At 45.5% G+C, this 25,418-nt stretch overlaps 1 protein-coding gene across 2 annotated transcripts in view; it reads left to right on the top strand.

Moving 5' to 3' along the window:
* Window positions 1–561: 561 nt before the first annotated feature.
* The window catches only part of PINX1 (PIN2 (TERF1) interacting telomerase inhibitor 1), a 63,081-nt gene continuing 38,224 nt past the window's right edge, over window positions 562–25,418 (top strand). Inside the window, exons 1-6 of one of the 2 annotated variants that reach the window (XM_084767890.1) lie at window positions 562–701; window positions 3,428–3,537; window positions 5,605–5,697; window positions 7,313–7,391; window positions 11,257–11,349; window positions 16,603–16,679. In XM_084767890.1, the coding sequence (XP_084624016.1) occupies window positions 683–701; window positions 3,428–3,537; window positions 5,605–5,697; window positions 7,313–7,391; window positions 11,257–11,349; window positions 16,603–16,679 (471 nt within the window). In that variant the 5' untranslated portion in view covers window positions 562–682. Of the gene's footprint in view, window positions 827–3,427; window positions 3,538–5,604; window positions 5,698–7,312; window positions 7,392–11,256; window positions 11,350–16,602; window positions 16,680–25,418 lie in introns of both variants that reach the window. The other variant, XM_084767891.1, reaches the window with a different exon arrangement.

The following is a 25,418-nucleotide window of genomic DNA, read 5'->3' as shown; positions in this document are numbered from 1 at the left end:
CACATCTGTAGGAGAGAGGACAAGAAAAAGGCGGAGGGTGGGCGGGGGGTGGGGAATAATATGTGACAGGATACACTTAGCCAAACGCCAGGTATGGCAGACTGAGCAACGGGATTGGGAAAGGCCTTTGGGAGTTAAGTCCGTCACAGCGAAGGCGATGGAAGAGTTAACACTTCTCCGCCACCGAGCACAAAAACATAGTGTTTTGTTTGACCTTGCCAGCTAGGTGTCCGTTTCTGCTTTCACTCCTTCCCACCCTCCTCTCTCAGCACCCTCAATAGGCAGAGCCAGAGTGTGAGGAACGAAGGCCCCGCTCCAAAATTCCAATACCTTCCTTTTCAGCCGTCTCTCTAGCTCTTTAAAGGCCCCCATAGTTCACAGAACCCCGAACAGCTCAAAGGTTGCTTGCACACCCGCTTTCAGAGTTAAACTGTTAAGTCCTTGCGTCCCACAGCCTCCGTCTTGGCCCTAGGATGGATCTCTGTGCCCGTCAGCAAGGCGGCCCCGCCCCTCGGCTTCACGTGGTCGGTAGCAGTCGCGCAAAGTGACGTCAGTAGTACGCGCCCCAGTCCAGCCTTCAACCCGGCGTGCTCTCCTAGCCGGCTTCTACCTTCACCTCATTTCAGACCCCTCATAACCACTGGGCACCTGGCTAGAAGCTACGCTTGGCAGACTTGCGACAATGTCGATGCTGGCGGAGCGTGAGTGTTGGCCGAGCCGGACGACTGGGTGATGGGGTGACGGGGTCCGGGCCCGAGTGGAGACCGCCGATGACTGCCGGGCCCGCGAGGGACAGTACAGCGATGTCCCTCGGACTCTGTTCCTGGTACTAAAGGCTCGGGTCGTGCGCGCAGGCGTGCGTTCCAAGATTCAGAGCTCCTGGTCTCAGATCGTCCTTTGCGATGGCCATCGTGGCCACCTAGGAAGAGTCTTTCACTTCAAGCTCAGAAACAAATGTCCTGGGGTTCCCAGGGGTTACCATCGCTTGGTACGGGAAATCCAGCTGTCCAATGGACCCAGAGAAGCAAAGCAGAAGGATCACAAGTGTCAGACTAGGATTAGCCCCGTGGCGGAAGTGCAGGCTGATGAATGGTTCTAAGCGAGACTGCCTCTTTAAAGCTTTCTGTTACTCCCAAGTCCGCTAATTTCTCTCCCCAGACAGAGGCTGTTTCACTTCTAAATGAGACACGTAGCTATGGATTCTTGCCACCACTTAGCGGTGGTGTGATGGTCTTGAAGATCCAGCTTTTAACTTTTCCCGGAAGTTGTGTGGCTATCAAGGAACGTAGACAAATCATTTTATTTTTAGAAGATGTCATTATGGCATTTTAGAAAAACAGTGTGTTAGCGGAGCACAGCGCACATCCTGCAGGCAGCTCAATAGGTTGGGCTGGAGAATGTTCTTCCTGGGTAGATCAGTTGATTTGACCCTCTTCCAGGAAGACCAGCTGGTCTCTACTTCTTCCATCAGATTGAACTAGTCTTTGCCCTATCCAGGCTTATCTTAGAGAGGTGATTGCATGAATACAGTTTAGAGTGTCAGTGGTATACAGGGAAGGACCATTGACCTGGCAGCTAGTTCCTTATGTAGCATGGCAGTGCATCCTATGTAAGTATGTGATGGGATGCATTTCTTATGGCAAAGGTGGGCTCCTTACAAGCCTTGCTCAGTGACCCCTGGACATACACACGCAGAACACTGATTAATGTCGCTGCCTTTGCTGTGTTCCTATAGCTAAATATATGCCAGGTTGTTGAGCTAGGTGGAACAAGTGTTTGGATCAGCTTCATCCCCGCCCTACCCCCAGCCCCACAGGCATAGCATTGCAAATTTGAGTCCAACTCAGTTTGCTTTGTGGTGGGCTTTTTGATTTGGGGGTTTTGTTTGTTTGTTTGTTTTGTTTGTTTTCTTCCTACCTGCATGGTTATGAAGGGTTTCTTGGTTTTGCTGGGGTGTGAATAGCTAAGGGTCCTTATTGGTTTTCCGTGCAACACAGTGAGCCCCTCTGACTAAAGGTTGTGGTTTTTTTGTTTTTTTGTTTTTTTGTTTTGTTTTTTCAGTTATGAGGCTGTTGATGACAGTGTGCTTAGATGAATGCAGTGGGTGAGCAGTAATGACACTGCTCGGCCTCCAGATTCCTTACTTGGCCACAACTTTAGGGGTTCGGACTCGTTCTGTTGACCTAGTGGGTTCTTTTTCTGCCATAGTTTTACCTCAGATTTGCCACAGTGAAGCCATACGTGGTGGCTCCTCATGGATTGCCACCAATTCAAGGCCACCCTAGGCTACAGAGTTAGACTGTCTTAGGCAAATAAGCAGTAAAATGACACTGACAAACTTGAGTTCTTAATGGTTGGTTATCTATGTTCATTTCAGAGAAAAACTTCCATGACACCCAAACGAGTTCCCTTATTTCAGCTGTTCACTCTTTTCTTCCTTTAACTTTTCTCTTTTCTCATTCCTTCATAGAGTCATACACTTTTGTCAGGTGCAAGCTGTAGACTAAGAGCTTTTTCTTTTCCTCCTTGCAGTGAAGCTAAGGATGAAGGAGTGACTATGACACTTAGGGGCTTTAGAGTAACAGGACTCGTGAGAGATGGGTGTAAGGATCACAGTGCAGTAGGATGTGACGTGTCACAGATTGTTCTGGAGGCTCAGTGAGTACATTATGGTGTTTAAGAAGAAGGGAGCTACCATCTGTTATTCATGATGTACCGTTGACTCTCCCTAAGGACATAATGATTTGTGTATTGTGAATTTAAAAAATATAAGTTGATCTTGGCACGGTGGTACACATCCATAATGCTAGTACTTGGGAGGTAGAGGAGGTAGGATCAGAAATTCAAGGTCATCCTCAGCTACATAGCAAATTTAAGGTTAGCCTGGCTGCGGCATGATCTTACCAGTGCCTCAGATAATACGTTTTGAAATCTGTAGGACCTTGGTTTGTATAAAAGGTTTGGGCTTTACTTGTGGACCTTAGGCAGATTTTATTCTCCTAGACTTCTGGAAGAAAGGTGAGAGTATCTCCCTTCATTGAGATACTGTGAACATTGAATCTAGCGCATGTGCAGCATTTGGCCTAACGCATGGAGCAGTGAGTGCCATGTGACCATGCCTGATGCTGTGAAGGTGTTGACAACAGGGGTTGTCAAGGGCTGCTACCAGTGACTGGATAGGGAAGGCGCAAATAGTAGTCTATCGAATATTTATTTTGCTTTGTCTCTTAGAGGCAATAGTTTCTTTTGAATTATACAAGGCCACTTTCAATGTCAGGAATGTTTGGTTGCTGGGAATACCAGGGGAAAGTTTCTACTGTTAGCCCCGTGGACACTGACTGGGTCCTGTTCTGTGAAGCATGTGCTGGTTTGCATGTGCTCTTCCAGGTGAGGATGGACTGCTGAGGCGCTACCTTTTTGCTTGCAGGTCGGCGGAAGCAGAAGTGGACTGTGGATCCCAGAAACACTGCGTGGAGTAATGACGACTCCAAGTTTGGCCAGAGGATGCTGGAGAAGATGGGGTGGTCTAAAGGAAAGGTATTGCATCAAAGGTCTGAAGTTCCACACTGCGCCCGGGGGCTAGGGATCAGAGGACATCCCTCTGAGAGTCTGTGAGAACGCTGTGCTTTAGATCCTGGAGAACTGTGACAGGCGGTAAAATTAGACTCGAACATAAATACCGGGTCTTCTGTTTTATCAACTCAGTTCCTGTGATTAGTGTTGAATTTTTAGATGTCTTTTAACTCGTTACACATGGAATCATGCTTAAACGTCAGAGTTTTTTTTTTTTAAGTAATTTATTCAGATTACGTCTCAGTTGTTATCCCCTCACTTGTATCTTCCCGTTCCCTGCTCCCTCCCTCTTTTCCCTATTCCTTTCCCCTAGGCCTGTGACAGAAGAGGACCTCCTCCCCTACCATATGATCACAGCCTATCAGGTCTCATTCTGGTAGCCTGCTTACCTGTCCTCTGAGTGCCACCAGGTCTCCCCACCAAGGGGAAGTGGTCAAATAGGGGGCACCAGAGTTCATGTCAGAGGAAAATAGTAGGATCCAGAGGGTCCTAGAAACCTACTAGAAAACCATCAAGGCTGACAGATCTGGACCCAGAGGGGTCTCTGCTCAAACTGCTGTACCAACCAAGGACAATGCATACAGTAAACCTAGACCCCCCCATTCATATCTAGCCAATGGACAGCACATTCTCCACAGTTATGTGGAAAACATCAGAGTTTTTTTTACAGTGGTGCTTATTTTTCCTTTCTAGTAGACACATGCTTTCTTGAACCTCTTATATTTCACAACTGTCACCTAAGACCATTTGAACACACAAATATTTATATTACGATTCACAACAGTAGCAACAAAATAACTTTCTGGTTGGGGGTCACTACCACATGAGGAGCTGTATTAAAGGGTCACCGGGAAGCCATTTTGCACACTCTCATCAGGTGATCACATGCATTGCTGTGCACTGACTTACACCTCCTGCCTGTGATACTTGAATGTCCATCACAAGATTAGTTTTCATTATAAACCTCTTGTCTCCTCAGATCTTCTCATTTGCAAGGTTTCCTGATTTTCATAAGTGGTGCTATTTATCCCTGCATTCAAACAGTGCTGCCTCCCCACTCCCCTTCTTTCTTCCTCTGTCCATTTCACCACACAACAACCAGAAGGGCTTTTTAAACTGAGCTTTAGCTCATGTTGCTCCCTTGTTGAAAATTGTTTCCAAGGACTAAAATCTACATCTTTGCTCCACCTTTCAAGGTCCTGTGAGGTTTGATCTCTCTGTCTTTGTCTCTGTCTGTCTCTCTGTCTCTGTCTGTCTCTCTCTGTCTCTGTCTCTGTCTCTGTCTCTCTCTGTCTCTGTCTCTGTCTCTGTCTCTCTCTCATTCTTTTCCCATTCACCTAGCTGATGCTTCCCTGGAGGTCTTCCAGGTCCTCTAGTCCAGCAAGCCTCTGCATTGCTGTTGCTGTGACCTACAACCTTAGGAGTGAGAGCTAAGTGAGGCCAGGGACCTGCAGTGGTCTCCTGCCTTCTTTCTTGATGTCATGGTGCATGCAGTATTAACAGAGAATGCCGTGTGCTCCACATGCTCTGTGGGCTTCCGCCACTTTCTGTAGCAGTGCCCTGCTCCAGAGCATGCACAAGATGTGTGCTCGGTGCAGTGTCTTCATGGACTCTGTCTTGGTTCTTGGGTTCAAGAGTCATCGTTCACAATTAAGAGTGCATCCTTGGCTCCTTGGTGCTGCAAGACATTGTCACCCAGAACCCACTGTGCCAAAGGTTCTCAACCTTCCTGATGCCGAACCCTTTAACACAATGGTTCCTCCCCCACAACCATTAAATTATTTTCATTGCTTGTTCATAACTAATTTTGCTACTGTTGTGAGTTGTAATGTAAATACCTGGTATGCAGAATATCTGAGATGTGACCCCTATGAAAGGGTTGTTCGACCCACAAAGGGGTCACTACCCACAGGTTGAGAACCACTGCTCTGGGCTGTGTCCTCTTTGAATAATTGATGAAGACAGAAAGAAGGGATTTCTTTTTATAGCTGATAGACCTATATTTAATTTCTTTCTGTTTAATCTCCACAGGGCTTGGGGGCTCAGGAGCAAGGAGCCACAGAACATATTAAAGTTAAAGTTAAAAATAACCACCTGGGACTTGGAGCTACAAACAATAACGAAGTGAGCAGCTGCTGAGTGTCCTTCTTGTAGAGTGGAGATGTGTCAACTTCAGTGTTGGAATTTGTGCAAGTAGATGGAGTGGTTTTTCAGTCACGAATGTGATACCAGCGTTGGGGGAAGAAAGACACAAGCGCACATGGCTTGGCAGGTCCTCATCCTGTGACAAGCATCCACCACCGTGCCCTGTCCTCCTGCATCCTTTACTTAGTTTTGGCCTAGAGAGGCACTCTTGTTTTATGGCTGAACTTGGGAAAAATCTTTCCAAAGAAATGTTCATTTCAGGACAGAACCAATTTTTATCTTTCCCCACCTCCTAATATGCATTTGTCTTGTTAATGTGGGTGGCTTTGAGAGTGGGAGATGAGGGAAGAAAGATGCCTTGCTTCTAACAGTAGGTGTTCCACAGTTAGTTGCATGTCCTCTATACCGAACACAGACTCTGCACTTGCAAGTTAGCGGCTGCCACACTTATCAGGTTCAGGACCTGGGAGCACGGTTCCTGAGCTCTTGTAGCTAATAGAATCCATTAAAAAACTGGGAGAATCACTTTATATATACTGGATCGCTTACAGTAATTTGGTATCTCTTAGTAGAACAGCTAAAGTTTTCTAGAATAACAGCTAAAATTTTAGCCACAAAAGAAAGAGTTTCTCAACTGTTAACCGAATGCTATTTTGAGAAACACAAAACATGCTGTGCTTATGTTTGTAGGAGAAACATTGTATTCTGTAAACCGTGTGTACACCTTTAAGCTTTCTTAATAAGAAGTGCTTGTGTAAAGTTTATGGGGCAAATTCCTGCTCAGAAACCCTGCCGCCCACTGGCTCATTGTTTGGAGGTCGTTATTCGTGAACACCTTACAGTTGAATCTCACCAATTCAAGGCCTTAGGGTCTCCTTCCACAGAGCTCTGTGCAGTTCCTCCTGATGCAGGAAGTTAGAATTCAGCAAAATAGTCCACGTTCTCTCTGCCCTTGTCTTTAGCAAGTCCACAGTTGATGCCCTCGCAAGGGTTATTTTATGTGTGGGGGTATTTTACTTGTATGTATGTGTCAGAACCACACGCTTGCCATACCTGTGGGTGCCAGAAGAGGGTATGGAATCATCTGGGACTGCAGTTACAGACAAATGTGAGCTGCTGTGTAGGTGCTAGAAATTAAACCCATGTCCTCTGTGAGAGTAGCCAGTGCTCTTATCTGCCAAGTCGTATCTCCAGCCTCCAATAGTCTCTGTGAGAATACACTAATTGTATGTAGTTCAAGTGTAATACTTAGCACAACATTGCCCATTGCTTTGGTTTTGCTCTGACTTAACTGTTGTCATCTACATTTGAAATACAGGTTTGAGCTTCCAGGCCACGTCCTCTAAATCTGTATTTAGACCTGGGACCTTATAGATGCTAGGCAAGGACTCTATTACTGAGCTTTGCCCAAGATACTCCCTTTTGATGTGGATCTGCTTACATCTTATTTCAAATTTATACTATTTCGTGAATCCAGTTAAACTTATTAAATAATATTTTAATGAGACGTACAACTTTCTATTTCTGTTAAGTGTCTGTATCAACAGTATAGAAAGCTTTGGGCTTGCCTCTCATGCTTTTTTGGTGCTTCCAGGACAACTGGATTGCTCACCAGGATGACTTCAACCAGCTCTTGGCAGCACTCAACACTTGCCACAGTCAGGAAACAGCAGGTAAGGACAGTAGCACTGCTGCTCCTCCCATCAAAATCACATTCCTGCTGTAGATAGGCCTGTCAGACCCTGAGTCGGTGATGGAATCTACACTCCGTTGTTCTGTTTATATTTTAGTGGTACTGTCACTGAAGGAGCTTGTGCTCGCCGATCCATCTTGCTGATCCTAGAGACTTTTCCAATTGACACAGCTGTGGACATGTTACTGGTGTCTGGGAATGCCAGAACCATGACTAAGTGTCCTGCAGCATAGACAGCTGTGCCCCACAGTAAAGAATGCCTAGCTTTCTTGAAGGACTCAGCAGGGCATATTAAGAAGGGGCACATGGATGCTTCTAGATCCTGGTAGTGCTGGTGGTCTAACACTGGAAGTAGGGGTGGAGGGGTTCACTTTATAATTCTTCAACTGTACAGGTTTTAAATATATCTATATGTTATGCACATATTGTGATAGAAAGAATTGTGAACATTATTTGCGTTTTTCTGGCAGACTAAAGTGAAAGCTAGCAAAAAGTGACAGATGGAGTCATTGGCCACCAGAAATTTCACCTTATCGAGTATCTGGCGACATTTAAGTACCATGACTAGGGCATCACTCAGGCATGGGATACCTTTGTCACCAGTGTCCTACTGATGGGCCTTTGAACCTGGAGGCCTTTTCTCAGAGTTTCCCACACCCTTGCTCTCAATCAGGGAGTACTGTTTTGTACTGGGCTTGGCATTGTCACTGTCACTTAGTGCTGGGTGCCTCAGAGAGTGCTCATAACTTTCAGGGCGCAGAATCCCAAGATTCACCCCAAGAAAGGAGATCTGGGGAGGTTGTGAGGATAGAGAAGAGGTGGCTTGGTTTTGATATTTGCAGGGGATATCTAGAAAGTTCTGTTTTCCTCAGTTTAGAGATGTCGTGATTACTGTTTTCTAGGTAAGAAGTGCCATTTCTGTTGCTGGGACCCTGTCTCACTCAGGACAGTCCTCCCTTGTCCCACACTTCTGGCCAAGGTTGACAGGGTCACTGCAATAGAACCTCCTGCATGTTTAGGCAAAGGCCGACAGTGGGTGTTCTGAAAGACCAGGGGACTGAGCTGTTTGTCAGGAAGGCTGTGATTGACTCCACAAACAACAATTGGCCTTCTTCATCCTCCTCCAGGGTCAGTCGCATGGGCTTAATTTTCCTTGGTGCCAAAACCTCATAGTATTTTAAATGATGTCAAAGCTGCATGCAGCTACCAACCTGTAGATAATTCCTGTCCAGACCACTAGAGGGGACCAGTAGCCTTGCAGCCCTGATCATGCATTCAGAGAAGATGTCTGTGGCTCCACTGCCACCAAGTGGAAGGTGTCTTCAGAGGATTTCCTTTAGGGAAAGCCTATTCCCAGTACAGACCTGGAGAGCTTACAGGCTGTTTTCCTGCTGTGTCATCTTTTTTGAATGCAATGTCTTCATCCATGTGAATTTTTTTTGTTTTAATTTTACCACAGTCATGCATTGCTTGATTCAATGGTAGATGACATAGAAACCTAGCATTCTTTTTCCGTGGTTAAGATCCCTTAGGAAATTCAAACTGTTTGCTTTCTCACTAAGCAGACTCTTTGTGTTGTCTTCCTGTAGAACATAAGAGTAAGAATGTTTTCTTAAATTTCATTGTTAAAAGTCACCTTGTTTCACACACTTGGGTATGGTAGTGTGTTTATAATCCCAGCACTTGGGAGGGAGATTGGAGGATCAGGATTTCAGCATTAGCCTCATGTAAATTGTCAGTTCATGGCCAGCCCATGTTAAAAGGAGAGAAAGGGGGCAGCGGCTGGAGAGAGGGCTGTCAAGAAAGTGCCTGTTGCACTAGCATGAGGACCTGAGTTCAGATCCCCAGCAGCCATGCAGAAAAGACTAGTATGTGACCATAACCCCAACAATGGGGCAGCAGAGACAAGAGGGCCCCTGGAGCTCATTGGCCGATCACCCTAGCCAATCAGTGTGTTCTGGCTTCAGTCAAAGGCTCTGTCTCAAAATAATGAAGTATAGCAAGATGAAGAGAGACAGCTAACGTCGTCCTCTGGCCTCCACATATATGTGTGCATTTCCACACACATACATGCAGACATCCACATGAGCATGTCTATGGCCCTGTTTGTATACACCGGTGCATGCACACCCAGGAAAAGCTATCCTGTCTCACTTAGGTGCACACTGATGGGTTCTGATTAGCATTTTGATGTCACTTTCTCCAAGCATAGTAGCCACCTATTAACCTTCTGATATTTTGCCACTCGTTATTTTAAATACTTTGGGATGGAAAGTGGGGTGCTGAGAAGATGTTTGCTGCAAAGGTTTGAAGCAACATCCTCTAAAGTTTTTACTCATGTATCCCTGAAAGGAATTTTGAAAAGTGCGCCCTCACACTTTTAATAGCAATCCTAGATGCTTGTACTAAATGTGTAATGCACATTGTCATCTGTTTAAAGTATGTAAATACATACCTCTGTACTTGCCAGAAATCTTTATTTCACAATTCCTTTCCTCTGAAATAATGTGTTCATTTCATGTTTACTGTTGTATCTTACACTAATATATATTTATTATTACTTTTTTAATTTGGTTGTGTTTTGGGTTAGGGTCTTATTAGGTAGTCCATAGTGGCTTCACATTAATGATCCTCTTGTCTTACCTTCCCATGTACTGTGCTTATAAATTTGCACCATTATGACCAGCCGTAAACACTTCTTTAATTGACCACATTTCTCTACCACAGCACGGACAGATCATTTTGTTTCCTAGTGATCTCAACACACAATACAAATGCTTTCTTTTGGGTTAAGTTGTCATCATAATTGGACTACTATTAGGGCAACCAGAAAACTTGTTATAAATTCTGCTAAATGCTCATAAATAAAGCAGGAAGATCTCTGGCATTGTGCCTTGATAAGTTGAAGGCTAATTTTGATGAGAAGATGGGGTTCTGTTACCCCTATTTGGGTTCTCATTGAGCCTATGGAGAGGACTGCCTCCCTTCAAGTGAGACAAAGCGTGTGGGAAAGGAGAGCCATGCGGATTGTGCTCCTCAGCTCGGAGGAATGCCTGTGGACTCCCAGAGATGAACTGATCCCCTGAGCTCAACCCAGGCTCACGTGTCCCTCCACAGGGACGTTTATACTCACACGTGCCTCATACATTGAGAGTAGCTCTGGCAGGACGGTCAGTGGGTTAGGGTGTGCGCTCTTAGTGACCGGGCTGAGCTCTGGCAGGACGGTCAGTGGGTTAGGGTGTGCGCTCTTAGTGACCGGGCTGAGCTCTGGCAGAACGATCAGTGGGTTAGGGTGTGCGCTCTTAGTGACCGGGCTGAGCTCTGACAGGACGGTCAGTGGGTTAGGGTGTGCGCTCTTAGTGACCGGGCTGAGCACTGGAAGCTGGAGCACCTGTCTTCACAGTGTTCCCTGCCTGTTCTGCTTCTCTATCCATTTTGAAATGACTAGCAACTCCTTGGGGAGCCACCTAAGATGTGCGTCAGTGGCCATGTTGGAGTCAACCCACCACTCTTTACTGCAGGTGATGAAATGGTATTCTAATATGAGCTGTGTGAGAGTGCGCTCAGCCATATTGAGAGGCTTTTGGGTTACTTCGGTATTATACTGCTCTGAAGAAAGACTGAATATTCACTTGTAGTTTTTTCTATGAAGATATTTTCACTTTTCTTCTTTAAGTGTTTTATAGGCTAGAGAGAACCTTGCCTGATCTATACTTAAAAAAAAAAAATTCAACCCTTTGGTAACAGTTCAGTAGTAACTGATGACACTCCTATAAAAGCTTATGTAGCAGCTTCCATGAAGAAAACGAGTTATGTGGTATTTAATGGTTTTCTTCTTTTTAAAGATTCCCCAGACAACAAGGAAAAGAAATCTTTTAGCCTTGAAGAAAAATCCAGAATCTCCAAAAACCGGGTTCATTATATGAAATTCACAAAAGGTGAGAGCAGGTATTCACTGTCTGCCCTGTGTCTGTTGGCGCTGGGTCTCCTGAGGCACTGGGACTCTTGTCCAGCACTGCAGTGCTGGCCGCTTGTCTGAAATTCTGAGTGGGAAGGTCTGCGCAGCCTGCTGGATGGATCTGCAGCAGCCCTGGGTGTCACGCATGTGCAGTTCCCTGTGCTGACTTGCCAGGGATCTTGCTAAAGTGCAAACTGGGGTGCAGCGGTGCTAAGAGCTGGCTTCAGACTGGGTAGGTCCTGTGCCAGATGAGGATGGAGGTCGGTGCTCTGTTAGAGGAGATGGGAAGCCATGTAGCTAGAGCAGAGAAGAGTTTGAGTTTGCTGTCCTCATTTTTACAGCTCTTATCCCCTTTTCAGTTCTTAATGGTTGTGGAGGATAGCTCCTGTTATTTGGCAGTTGTGATCATTAATTATATCAAAGTCTACACTGTAATGACTCATGGTCCCAAGGTGGCCCTGGTAATAATAGTCTCCACAAGTTCTCCATCCCATGGAGTATCACTGTAGGCATCCCATGGCCATGGCCAGGGTGGTGTTGAGAAATGCTGTGGCTGGAAATTGGGTAGCAACCCCTGCATTGCTCATCACTACCTTCCTAGGCCACCTCCCACTTTGCCTAGGTGGCTCATTTGTAGGTGCAGCACCTCTCTGTAGCCATTAGGTGGCAGTCTTTACTTTGCTATAAAGGAATCTCCCTCCGGTGTCTGTAGAATGGCCACAAGCCATCTACTACATGCTGTGCTTTATGTATGCTAGGTGCGATGGCCACTGCTCTGTGATAGCCAGTCACTATTTGATTGTTCTTTGGGAAATTGGATGTCTGTTCATGTCTCTATGCCAGGAAAACCATATCTCTCTGCCTTGGTCTTGGCATTTTGGGGGGGTGCTTAACTGCCAGAACCTGCCTGAGTAGCAGTGGGGGCTGAAGTCTGACTGGTAACTTTTGACAGTAGCTCTCCTTCAGGGTCATGGCCCCATCACATAGAAGTGGGCTCAGAAGGATGAAAGGCATGGCAGAGCCTGGGTTCAGGGGCAGATTGGCTTCCAAGTCCCTTCCTTCCCCACGTGGGGTTTGAAGGGTTCCTTTGTGCTATCCCTTTCTTTTTCACAGTCAAACACTTGTTGGAGGCCCATGAAACTTCCAACCAGAGTTTATCTCCACCGCACCATAACCTACCGTAGGACAGAAAACTACTTTACTGTCCCTTTAGTCCTTTGGAGGTGAGGAATGGCAGCCCCTTAGTCCCCAGTCCCTCAAACAGTCCTCTCTTTTCACTGGACACCATAGGAACACTAGAGACACTGCAGAAGGTGTTGGATTCACTTTGGGATAACATGCAGCCTTTCCCCTTCCCTCTAAATGCGCGTGGTTCTCTGATTGCCCTTTAGTGCCTGAGTGCGTGCCTGACTTCTTGGGAAGCGTTTACTGAAGTTAGGGGAACTCTCCCTAAGCTGCTTCAGTCTGCTAGCTACTGGCCCTGCCCACTTTCTAGTTCTAGGTCAGCCGCTCCCTTGCTGGTGTCCCCGCCAAACGGCCTGACGCCTTGTGCCGTCATTGCTCTCTCACAGTGAGGTTTGCGTACTTACCAGCCTTCCTCATGAAGGAAGGAGGCCTTGGTATGCAGAGAAGGAAGAGCTGCAGGTGTAGTGTGCTAACGGGAGAGGAGGGGTCAGGAAATAGAGGACCCAGAGGCTGGGACTAAGAAAGGAAGACGGAAAAGGAGTGGGAATCCAGGCAGTGCAGGAAACAGCAGATGGCCACCATGTGCACTGGCCAGTGAGGGAAAGGTGGCATCCCAGTTCTTTCAGTGTCCTAAAAGCTGTTTCTTTTCCCTCATCTTGTCTCTGGGTGTGAATGATAACCATGAGCTGTGAATTTGTCCTAAAGGAGCCTGTCTGGGTCAGAGGAAGCAGGCTTCTGGCTGGTGCTCTCCCAGACACATCCCGAACCATTTCCCTTCCTTCAGACTCTGTTTCCTCTTCTGTAACAGAGGAGGTATTTGCAAGCTTCTGTGATGCTCAGCTAGGCTCTGTTCTGTAGTTTGTGAGACATGACCCTTCTTGTGGAACTCACGCTGTTCCAGCCTGGGGAAATGGGGACTTTAATGTTCACATGAAAGCCCCTAGTTCCCATTGCTAATTGCAAGTCCCTATGTAGTCCAGAAAGATAAAATGTAGGAAGGTGGTACAGCCTGTACAGCCTGCTGAAGACCACCCCAGAGTGTGGGCCAGCCAGCCATCATGGTGGCACGCACCTTTATCCCCAGCACTGGGGAGGCAGAGGCATGTAGAGCTCAGTATCAAAGGACAGCCTCATCTGCATAGTGAGTTCCAGGCTAGCCAGGAACTATAGGATGAGTTCCCCTGAGACCCTATCTCAAAAAAAAATTATAGTACACCTGACCAGAGCAAATGGTACTGTAATATCTGCTCTGCCTAAATTCCGACTACATCATTTTAGTCCTGATGTATAAATTTTTTGTAGCTTCTACTTGATGGTTTTGATTTGAAATAATTATATAATTTTAGGTTACTGCTGTCATCTATATTTGCTTAAAATTTAGTTCCTCCTACAGTAAGACCTTTGTAAGGGGGCATTGCTTTTATATTTAATTTATTCTTAACTGACTCATGTAAATGAATTTTGAAGCAACCCAGATGAATGTGATTTTAATTTTACAAATACATTTACTAATCCAACATTTCTTTAAGATTAGGGCTACAGCTATATACCATGTTTATGTTAGGTCTGTGTTATAGTCCATTTGCTTCCTGGGTGCCAGACTGGAGGGTGCAGTTGGCATTTGTCGACTCTGGGAGTCACTCTCCATCTCTCAGTGACTGTGATTATCTGGAAAACCTGATAACCGTGATTGATAGCCAAACAGCCAAGGCTGTCCTCAATGCAGCATTCCTCTGAAACCCTACGCCCAGCCTTGTATGGACTTCCTTATGTCTGTTTGGCTCCTGGAAGCCTTTCTTCCTGGTTCTCCAGATGCAGTTGTCCCTGAGCAAGAGCAGCCATGACTACACAGATAACGTTTTCTGCCCTGTTCAGTCTTTCTGTGTCTCATTTTGTCAAAGATCTAAGTTTGCCACCAGTCCTTTTTTTTTTTTTATGATTTTTCCATAGTTCAGAACTGAAGTGACTGTCCAACTGTCCTTTCAATGTTAATTTTTACTAAGTGTATTTTGTCCGAGAGTGACCATGATTTCATAACATACGTAAGTGATTCAATCAGGACCATTAACTGACTTCTAATTTCAAGATCACACCTGTCTTCCCATTTTTCCCACTTGTAAGTTTCTTCCTTAATGGACTCTGACTTTCATTTCTTTTCTGTGTTCTTGTTTAAACACAGATTAAATCCAGAGCAAGTTCTGTACAGCCCTGGTTTCTACATTTATTTAAGTGAACTTTGCTAGAGGATAGAAATTTCTGACCCAAGAACCCATCATCAGAACTCTAGAAACCCTAGCACCTCCAGTGAATATTACTGGCTGCTGGCTTGGCAGCTTCCCTTTGAACCTCTGATTTGTTTTGAATCTTGGTGTGTTTATTTTTTCACATACTAATTGTGAATTGTGGCCCTGTGTTTTCTCTTTTCTTTGATCTTTTGTGAATTTAGTGAACTTATTATAAAAAGAGGTATGAATTTTTGTTTCTTTTCGGATAGCTCCTCTTTTTAGGGGCTGGGTTGAGGGGAGCTGGTCATTGGCTTGGGGGTTCTTGTTTTTGAGTTGGGATTTCTTTCACTGTGTGACACACGAGCTTAGAATGTCTGATCCTGTTGCCTCCACTTATGATTCTTGGGTTATAGCATGCAGCATCCTGCTTGGTTTCTGGTGCTTATTCTGAACCAAGTTAAACTGACTCTGTCTTCTGAGATACAGCTCTGCATTAGGAAGCGGATTGCACTGGTGCCAGCTAAGGCTAGATTTCTACCTCCCACGAAGCTGTCCTCGTCTCACTGCGGCAACCACGGGTTGTCTTTGCTGCCTCTCTGGTTGTATTTCCTGTGCTGCTGTTTGTGATAAGCATCACTCTGTGCTTGTGTGAGTTCTTCCTGGGTTTTTTTAATAGGGCTTCTGTTGAATCTGGGGTGCTAGCATTGGCCTCTGGGGGGAGGAGAACAACCCTGGGAACCTTCTCATCTCTCGGGAACAGGTTGTGCCAACTGTTCCTCCATCTATCCCGGTACCACCGCCTCTGAAACTGGTTCTGGCACCTGGTTTTGCATCTAACTGAAGGGTGTTTTCTTTTGTCGATTTCATGAAGTCACTGAGCAGTGTTATATTTGAATGCCCCAGTGCTAATCAGTGAACCAGAACCTTCTGGGTCATGACATTACTGGGTCAAGTCAGTTGCTGCAGAAAACCAAGGCCATTGAGCTGGTGACTGTGGAACTTGGCTTCCAGCTAGAAACCCAGATTCCTGTGTGTGACCTGACCTCCCTCCCCCAGGTCAGCAGGCTTTACACAGAGAGCAAAGCTTTCATGTGTACTTTTCCTGCAGTTGATGGATGGCAATGGATTTGGCTGGCTGCTCACAGGGTGCTTTTGGGTAGAAGTAGAAATTCCAAAGTGAATTTTAAGTTAGTGGTTTGTGGGTTTGGAATTGAGTTAGTTTAGTTTAAAAACAGGGATCATAGATTCTTTGGACACTGCTCTTACCAGGGCCACTTATTTCCCTGTAGTCACCATGTAGCCTTCTATTTAGCTGGTAGAGCTGTTACAAGTAAGAGCATTTTAAAAGGAAAAGATTGAAATTTGGTTTGCTTTTATTCTTTTAAATTTTCATTTAGTTATTATTGAGATCTCGTGTGTCAAGAAATAGTGACAGTGTGTGTATTTAAAAGGTTTGAAGTTATGTGCCTATTGGGACTTTCAGTTTCGTAACCAGCAGTAAATCCCTGTGTCTCTGTGGAGGGAATGGGGCTGTTCTGCAGTTAGCAAACGCAGAGACCCATAAGCACGCAAGCAAGAGGGCCGCTTGGAAGTGGAGCTTCCTGTGCAGCCCGGGTGCCAGGTTGGTTGCAGTTTGGAGGGGACTAAGACAGTCACTGAGCCTTTCATAGTCTGTGTTACACTCAGAGTTGTAGTGTGAGAGGGTCAGCGTCAAGACTGACCCCCTGCTACCAGCCTTCTTCCTTTCAGGACTCACATATTTATATTTGTGCTTCTTGTTTCATCATAAATGGTCTCACTGAAAAACTCTGTGTTGTTTCTAGGGAAGGATCTGTCCTCTCGGAGCGAAACCGACCTGGATTGTATTTTTGGGAAAAGGAAGAAGAAGAAGCTGGCCCAGGTACCCAGCTATGGCTTGTGATCTGCTTGTGTGTTCTTGTCTCTTCCCAGGGGTATAGAAACTACACAGCTACTTGCCCCTCACCCCACCCCAAACCACTAGATCCTTGGGTCGGGGTAGACAGTGGGCACACCCTCCATTGTACATGAGGGCTTGTTTCAAAACTGGAGGATACAAGTGAACCCGTAATTCGCAGCCCTAATGAGTCTATTGGGCTGTATGTCGAACCACTTTTTCTAAATGTCAGCGGCAGCCCTGCGTGTCATTCTGGTGTGAAAACACTAGACTTTAGCTGGGTTTCTGGAGATAATGAAAATGTATTTCATTAACAAGGTCTGGAATATATAGTTACTATCATTCCTCAGTGTGGGATGTCATGCTTATGTTCCTATATTGGTACTTGGCCAATGTCTGTGGTGACTATAGAAGAAAAAGACAACTTTCTTTATCTCTAGCATTTTTCCAGACTGACCAGTGTCTTTTTTTCCAGGGTGGTAGATATTTGTTACTCTATGTTATGTTTAGAAACTTGAGAATTATCTATGATGGGGGACTTCGTTGAGTAATTTCCTCTGCAAGTTAGTGCTGGATTCCTAGGTTGCATGCCCCTCTCTGCCCCTCTCCTTTAGCAGGAGGAGCATAGAGGAAGCTGTTTCCTAGGGCTCCGAGTGGCCTGCTGAGACTGCTGGCTGCTGAGTCACGTGGAAGGTGGCCTATCCTCAGTGCTGATGTGTTCTGATAGTAGAAGAAAATAATTGTTTTTGTTTGTTTGTTTTTAGATCAGAAGAGATAACAAAGTAGACAAAGTACAGTTAGGATCCCCAGAGCCCACACAAAAAGCCAGGTGGGTGTGGCAGCCCACCTGTAATTACAGCTAGTAGACAGCCTTGGGTGGGGGAGGTGATACGCGCCACAGGGAGTCTCTCAGGTGAGCCAGCTAGCCAGACTGGCTGAGGAGCAAACTGAATGAGAGACGCCATCTCAATAAATACGGTAGAGAGCAATAGAGGAAGACACCCAAAGTCAACCTCAGGCTTCCATTCATCTGTACACATGCGTGGATATGCTTACAGACAGACACACAGACACACACACACCATTCATGTGAGGAAGAACTTTACCTTAGTCTTTATAGCTGATCCAGATGAGGACTGCAGTGTGATAAGGAACCTGGGTTGAGAACGCCAGGGAAGCCCTAAAACACAGCTGTACCGAGACAGCTGCTTCACTGCCACCACGTGGCTGGGCTTCACACGCCTCCAGGTGCCGCAGGGTCACCTGTGGAGCTTGCTGACCTGCAGATTCTGAAATCTGCCTGTCTGTGGAGTATCTGGGTGTTGTTAGGCCATGCCCACACAGCGAAGATGGATCCGTATGTACAGCCACATGCACGCAGAAAACGATCTGTTTCAAACACCAAGCAATGGTCTCTCTATGCAGAGTCCTTCTGTCTTGGATATACATAGGGTTTGCTTTTGAGTTCTAGGTACAGCTGCACCTTCCTTGAATAGTGTTGCTAAGAAACCTTACCATGTTACAACAGTCTGCACAGCCGAGGGCAAAAGGCCTTTGATCAGATTGGTTTGATAAAACTTCTTTTGGCTCCTCTTCTCAGCTGGATTATTATGCTTCCTTCCTTGACCCTGCACCCCCATAGCAAATTGGCTTGAATTTATGTTTTTCATTGCCAAACATTGTGCCTAATGATTTCATTGTATCTCATGAAGAAATCCATCTACTGTATTGTACGTGTGGACTTTTTCATCTGTCAAGTACATGTAGGCAGGACAGTGAACAACTTACAAGAGAAAGGACTTGTTTTGTGTCCTGTGCTGGGTTCCCAGCATGTGCTCCATCCAGATTGTCACATGGTAGGGGGAGGAAGTTCCATAAATAGAAATTTCATTGTACTTCCTCTTTTAAAAATTGGACTTTAGGCCGGGCAGTGGCAGCATACACCTTTAATCCCAACACCTGGAAGGCAGAGGCAGGTGAATCTCTGTGAGTTCCAGATCAGCCTGGTCTACAGGTGGAGATCCAGGACAGCCAATGCTACACAGAGAAACCCTGTCTTGATAAACCAAAATAAAATAAAAATAAATTGGACTTTTAGTTGTTAAATATTTTTTAGATGATGCCTTGCATAACTTTGGGTCTGGTATTTGACATATCTTTTCCTTCAGGAAGTATCCATCAACCTGCCTTCAATGGCAGGCACCCTCTACTGGTGTCCATAGTAGATTCTTGAGGGGATTATCAGTTGAATACTTACTTGCTTGTGCTACTTTATGTTTTTAAAATGTGTTTGTCAGAAATTGGCTTTCAGACGTTGTCTCAGACTCAAGTTTCCTAGCTGTCTCTGCTTCTCTGCTGCAGAACTCAAAGCATCTGTCACCACAAGGCCTCTGCTGTGACTTTTCTGCCGACTTTGTCGGTGCTCAGCATTTCTTCAGCTGCAGAGGCTGTTGGGAGGAGCATAGTTCCTGCCTGCATCTGGCTATTCAGAAGGACTTGCTTAATGAGTGAAGGAACATCACAAACTGCAGTTGCTCAGAACTGCTAGTAAACAGCACTGTGCAGGAACGATGGCTGCCCCGCTCTAGTTTTCAGGTTCTTCCTCTCCCTAACTTGGTGCTACATTAATTGGAAAACAGTGAAGTGAAGTGCTCCCTAAATTCAATCTGCCTGCATCCTCTATGGAAACAAAGAGACAGTCCACTGTACTGAGTTGAAATTACTTGGGCCCTAGGAGAGTTTGTTACCTCTATGAATTATGTGTATGTTGTCAATGGAGGGTGTTGGTGTTGGGGGGTGTCATTTCTCCCTTTCAGGGTGTGTGTATGTGTGTGTGTGTGTGTGTGTGTGTGTGTGTGTGTATGTGTTGTGTGTGTGTGTGCATGTGCATCGTGACTATGTGTGTGCTCATTTGTGGCTCCCATAGTTTGCAGATTGAAGTTGGAGACACTGAAAAACAAATTCCATTAGTTCCTATCTGGTTGAACTTCCTGAGACTCCCTAGTTTGTTCCCCCCCTCATTTTTCCCTCCCCCCACCTTCCCAGTTTCCTTCCTCCATCCAGCTTATTTCCTGATTCAGCCTTATCACTAGAGAAAATACTCCTAAACCAGATCGAGGTTTGGAAATGTGTTACTAACAGTCTCACTTTGTTTCTTTAAACAACAGGCCTCTGGCATAGGCTCTTGGCAAGCAAATATCAGTGTCTTCACCATATGACCTGACTGAATTAGAACCCTGAATTTTTATGTACACTTAAGATACCAAATTAATGATGGCTTTCTGTGCTTGAGTTGTCTGTGCACCTTTCTCAGCGAATGTTATACATCCACTTTGCCATGTCTTGCTCATCATGGGATCTGAAGACTGCTTCCACACAGACCCCTTCTCTATTGCTTGGTTGGATTCACAGGACATTTATAGTATTCTTTTTTTTTTTCTATTGGATATAGTTCCTTAAATCTCTTATGATGATTACAAAAAGAATTTTTTTCTTCAAAATGTTAAAATATTTCTTACTTATGTCTTTGAAATGGAGGTTTGTTTGTCCATTCATTCCAGATTTCCATGCTAATAATCTGTACTGGTGATCTAGGTTGAACTGTAAGTATTTAAAGCATGTTAACCCACTCTGGTCATGCCCACCCTGTCCTCTCTGCAGAGCCAGGCACCAGAGAGGCAGGCATTCCTGGTCTGCTAAACACCTTCCAGTTAGAACAAATCTGCCCTAAGCCTGTAACAATGCAACATGATACACTTGGTTCTACAGTTGATTCTTCTTCATCCATCGTCTTCATTCCATATGTGTCACCATCTGACCATTGATAACAGAATCCAGATTCAAATAGTCTAAGTTGGAACTTTTGCTCTAAGCTTTTTTTACCTCTTGAAGGTGAATTAATGAGATGTGTAAAGTCTCATTGGATCATTATGTTAAAGGGTAGGACATGTAACCTGACCTCAAACCAACCAAGGGTGAGACTTGGAGCATGGCATTGGTCTGGATGTGGAAGGGTTGTGCCCTTTGCTTGTTTGCTGCCAGCGGACTGGCTTGTTGCCTTGAGGCCTGTGTTGCATATTTTAAAGGAGTGTGTTCAGGGACATATTCGTGGAAAAGGCTTGTGGGAAGTGTGCTGTGCACTGGAACGGGTAGCAGAACTGGGTGTGGTTCCCAAGTGAGCCCTGAAGGGAGGAAGCAGGAGCACAAAGGGGAGTTTGTGGGGATGATGGTGAGTCTATGGGGACAGCTGCTCTGGGAGTGAAGCAGCCGTGACTGACCACAGGCTAGCTGCTAAGCATGCAGCTGTGGGCCATCCATTTCCAGCAGGAAGTCCTGTATAGGTAAGAGTGACAGAGGGGCCTGTGAGCCCTCAGTCCTAAGCTTTGACTCTGGAGGACAAGCACATGGAATCTCCTGTGTGATTTGCTGCTGGCTTCCACTGTGTTTCTCATTTTCCTGAGCTGACGGCAACTATTACTTGATTTTTCTTGTTTCTCATAGTGGACAGCTGGGCTTTGTCTACTTACATCCTTCAAGGGGTGGATATGAAAGATCTTGAAGTGATTGTTCAAGACAGTGAGTGTCAAGGGTGAGGTTTGTCTTAGGTATTCCTAGGTTATCTGTAAGCTCAGTTTTCTTACCTATGAAATAAGAGTGCTTCTGAGTTAGACATTCTGGAAGCAGGTTCTGTTTGCCACCCATGGCCTCAGCAGTGCATCCCATTCCATGTGCTCTTACATGGTTGCCCTTGTCACCTCCTCACAGGGGGGTGAGGCCAACTCCCCTTCCCCAGCCTTGGGTGGCTTTGATTTGCTTACAGCTGGTAGACTGGCTGTGAGGATTCTGTGGGGCTCTGGAGGCTGTGTGAGTTAGAGCATTTGCTTGGAGCCTTGAGCTGAGTAGTTACCTGCATCAAGCTGCTGCCCTGGGAAACTCAATGCCCACATGGCGAGACCCTGATCTTGCTAGTGGCAGGAAAGGCTACAGGAACTAGGAGTAGAGGCAGGCATTAGGGGAGTCTGTGCTTTTAGCACAGAAAAGAGCACAAACTTTTGTACCAGTGGAGCCCTGCTTGCCAGTGTGGCTGTGTGAGTAGTCTTTGAGCGAGGGAGTGAAGGAAACCGCAATGAAGCATCTGCGGTGCATAAAGCTGCATCTCCCATGCTGAGGTGATGGCAGGAAGTACTCTCCGAATAGACAAAGCATCCTTATATCTGCTCTGATAGAGTGCTACTTGTGTCTTTGGTGTTTCTGGGAAGCCAGAAAAGCCAGTAGTTTTCCATGCTTGTGTTTGGAATTGGATAGCTTGCTGCTTCCTTTAGCTGTCAGTGTACTAAGCATGTTGTCTCCTGGATATGAACAGCTATATCTACTTTCCTTTGCATTTGAAGTTCTGCTTCCTTGTGCTTTAGTGCCTGCCAAAGGCCTCAGGATAGGGGAGACGCTTGGACCTTGTGGCTGGGGGAGGTTGTATGGCAGGAGAGGATGTGGGGGTGGGATTGGCCATGGGGGTACTTGCAAGCTCTGGAACCAGAGCACAGGAGAAATCATTGCTGTGAGTAAGAAGCATTGTGGAGCCGCTTTTCCCTATCGAGCCCAGCCTTTGATGAAAGGACGGAGAGCGAGCTATTGACTTCTAGCTGTCCACACTATCAGTGCTCTGTTAATCACAAAGGATAAATTATCGCTCCTCGGAAGCAGGAAGGGCTACCTTGGCTTGAAGGCGGCTGCGCCTTTCTTTTATTTGTTTTTCTCTTTATTGGTAGGGGCTGACTTCTAGCCATTTGCTCCTTGGGGGTTTTGTTAAGGACTGAAGGGAAACTGAAGGGCACTCTTTTGATTTATCTCCTATCCTTTCCTTTTGGTCACTCCATGGGGCTAAAATAGCCGAGTTGGCTTTAATATGTCGCCATTAGAGACCAAACATTAGCTGCAATAAACCATCATGCCTCACAATGAAAAATGTCCCCTGATTGGCTAATTAATCAGTCAAAGGGGAATGACATGGCTCTTGGCTTGAGGGACTTTGCTGGAGAGAAACAGGCTGTTGATAAATGGTTTTCCAACAAATTCATATATCAAGGAAACTTAGTCATTTTTTAACTACAGTTTGTGTGACTGCAATTTTTTTCCCAACTTTTTCTTTTCTGCTGCTCTTGCTGTTTAGGCAGCATTTTTGTGTTGTTGATAGAAAAGTATAGGATTTTAGATATGAGAAAATAAATGCTCACTGTTTATTCGTGTCTGTTAGACTGATTGGTTTTTACTGTCGGGGCTCCTTCATAGGTGGAGTCCAACAACTCTCCACATAGTAATTTGTGGGATTATTTTTGCCTGCCTTCCTTCAAAGCTAAACTCTCTAGACTGTGTGGTTCACACTGCCTGAGGCCGAGGCCTGGCCCAAGTGGTTCATGGTAGTCATTTACCCTCTCCAAGTTCACATTTCTCATTTTTAAATGGGGGTCAGTACGGGGCTCCCTGATTGGGTGTGGGGATGAAGGAAGTCACCTGCTGCACACTGGATGGACTCTTTGAATGTCTCCTATTATTTTTTCTTATCAAATTAATATTACCCGTAGGTATTGAAATGCTAGGCTGCATGAAGTAGCTCATATGAAAAACAGCATCCCTCCCACACTCCTTGCTGCTCCAGCTTTCCGGCCTGCTCCCTACAGCATCTTTAAGTTCTCTCACCTTTGCATTTTACTATAAAATCTTACATTGACATTTCTTACTTTTTTTTCTTTCAAATTTGCCTCATGCATTTTATTCTGAATGTGGGTCCATTTCTTCCATTCCCAAAGTGCATTTCTTAGTATCCTGGAAAGATGCAGGAAATTCCCATGCCTCCAGGGAGACCTAGGGACTGGGGAGGTTCTGCCTTCCTGTCCTTGCCTCTCACCAGAGCATAGTGGCTCCAAGCTATTACTCCTCTCACCCACTCAGTTCTGAGATAAAGATGACGATGACATCATCATCATCATCATCATCATCATCATCATCATCATCATCATCATCATCATTATCCATCCCTGTTTGAAACATAAAATAGCCAGGCCATGAGATTCTGGTCATCAGTGGCCCAGGGAGTTAAAGGGAGCAAGAACCATTATCACCTGCTCAGAGTCTGCTCCTTTGCTGCATCCTACAGCCCCCTCATCTGCCGGTACCTGCGCAGAGCTGATCACTGAGCCTTGTGTACTGTGGGGCTTCACTGACAGCATGTTTCTCAGGGACATGGTGTTAGTCTGAGGTCAGTAACTGATCCACAGAATGGATGCTGAGGTCATTCTCAGTTCCACAACCATATCATTGCTCATAAGAAAAAAGGAGTAGCGGTGCATGGAGTGGTGCTGTGGACTGTATGCTGAGTGGGGAAGGAAAGGTTGCATGTTGCTGGAAGGAGTCTTCACAGGAGCTTGAGTGCACATCCATTGACGTTCCTTGGTGTTTTGACATCTGAATTTCTCTTGGCAGATAGGGATTTAGGCCTTTCTATATCTCAGGTCACTGGTGTTGCTAGTTGTTATTTGGTGCTTACATTTTACAGCTATGTAAACTATACCCCCTGCTAAGTCAAATATTGTTCTACAATATTTCTGCAATGCTCTTATTTTCTGATGGGAAACAAGAAGCTGCTATAACTTGTCCTCTACCAGTACTGGGTGCTGTAGCCCTATGTTCCTCTTTGCAGGTTGTTCTGTGAGAACATTTGTCAGCTACGTGTGGTTTCCCAGAGCCTTTCCCTACTGCTGTCTCACTGGGACTCCTTGCTGGCTGCCCACAGCCACCTTACCTGTATCTCACTCCTTGTACTGAGTTTATTTCTGTTGCTGTGATAAAATATCCTGACAAACAGTAATTTGGAGAGAAAGGGCTTATTCAGCTTACAGGCCTGGCATTGTGTGTAAATCCAGGCAGGAACTTGAAGAAGACAGAGTCACACACATAGTCAAGAACAGATTGAAAATGAATGCCTGTGGGCCTAGGCTCAGCCCCTCTCTGCGTCCAGACAGTCCCGGACCTGAACCGAGGAGTGGTGCCATTCACCTAGCTGAATGTGGCCACCTCAATTAGTGTAAGAAAGACAGGCCCTTGCCCTCAAGCCAACCTCACACTGACACTCTTCCCAGGTGTTCTAGATTGTCCAGGTGACAAAACTAAGCAGCACCCCTCTCAGGCTGTTCCACCTAAGCCTTTTGTCTCCACACTCAGCTTCCAGCACAGTGGAGTCCTAAGAAGATGGCAGCCCATAGGTGCACAGTGGGGCTTGGAATCAGTTGCTGTGATACTTGTTGGTCCTTTGCAAGGACATATTTTCTCTGTTTCCCCATGCTGGAGGTTTTAGAATCTTCTTAACCTTCAAGTCTCCAGTCTCAGTTGAATGTTTATATTCCCTAGACATTTCATAGCTTCCTGGCCATTCTGAAAATCACCTTCATTCATCCTTTTGTACTTAGCTCCTCCTTTTTTTTTCTATAGTTACATGCACTCCCCCCCCCCTCCTACTACCACACACATACTTCTTTGTAGTTGCATGGGATTTCTCCTCTCCTCTATAGTTGCATGGGCACCCCCCACCTCTTCATATTTGAATGGACACCCCCTTCTCTAATTGCATGGCACTATTGGTCAGTCTTTAGGTTATTCTTTTTTTTTTTTGTAATAAACTAACAATAATTTTTATTCTCTTTGCTTCTGTCTTAAGTTTCTAGAGTGAACATG

Source organism: Acomys minous, assembly GCF_964271855.1.
Source record: "Acomys minous genome assembly, chromosome: 18".
Lineage (NCBI taxonomy): Eukaryota > Metazoa > Chordata > Mammalia > Rodentia > Muridae > Acomys > Acomys minous.
The sequence above is the reverse complement of the archived record's forward strand: the minus strand, read 5'-3'. Positions and strand labels throughout refer to the sequence as shown.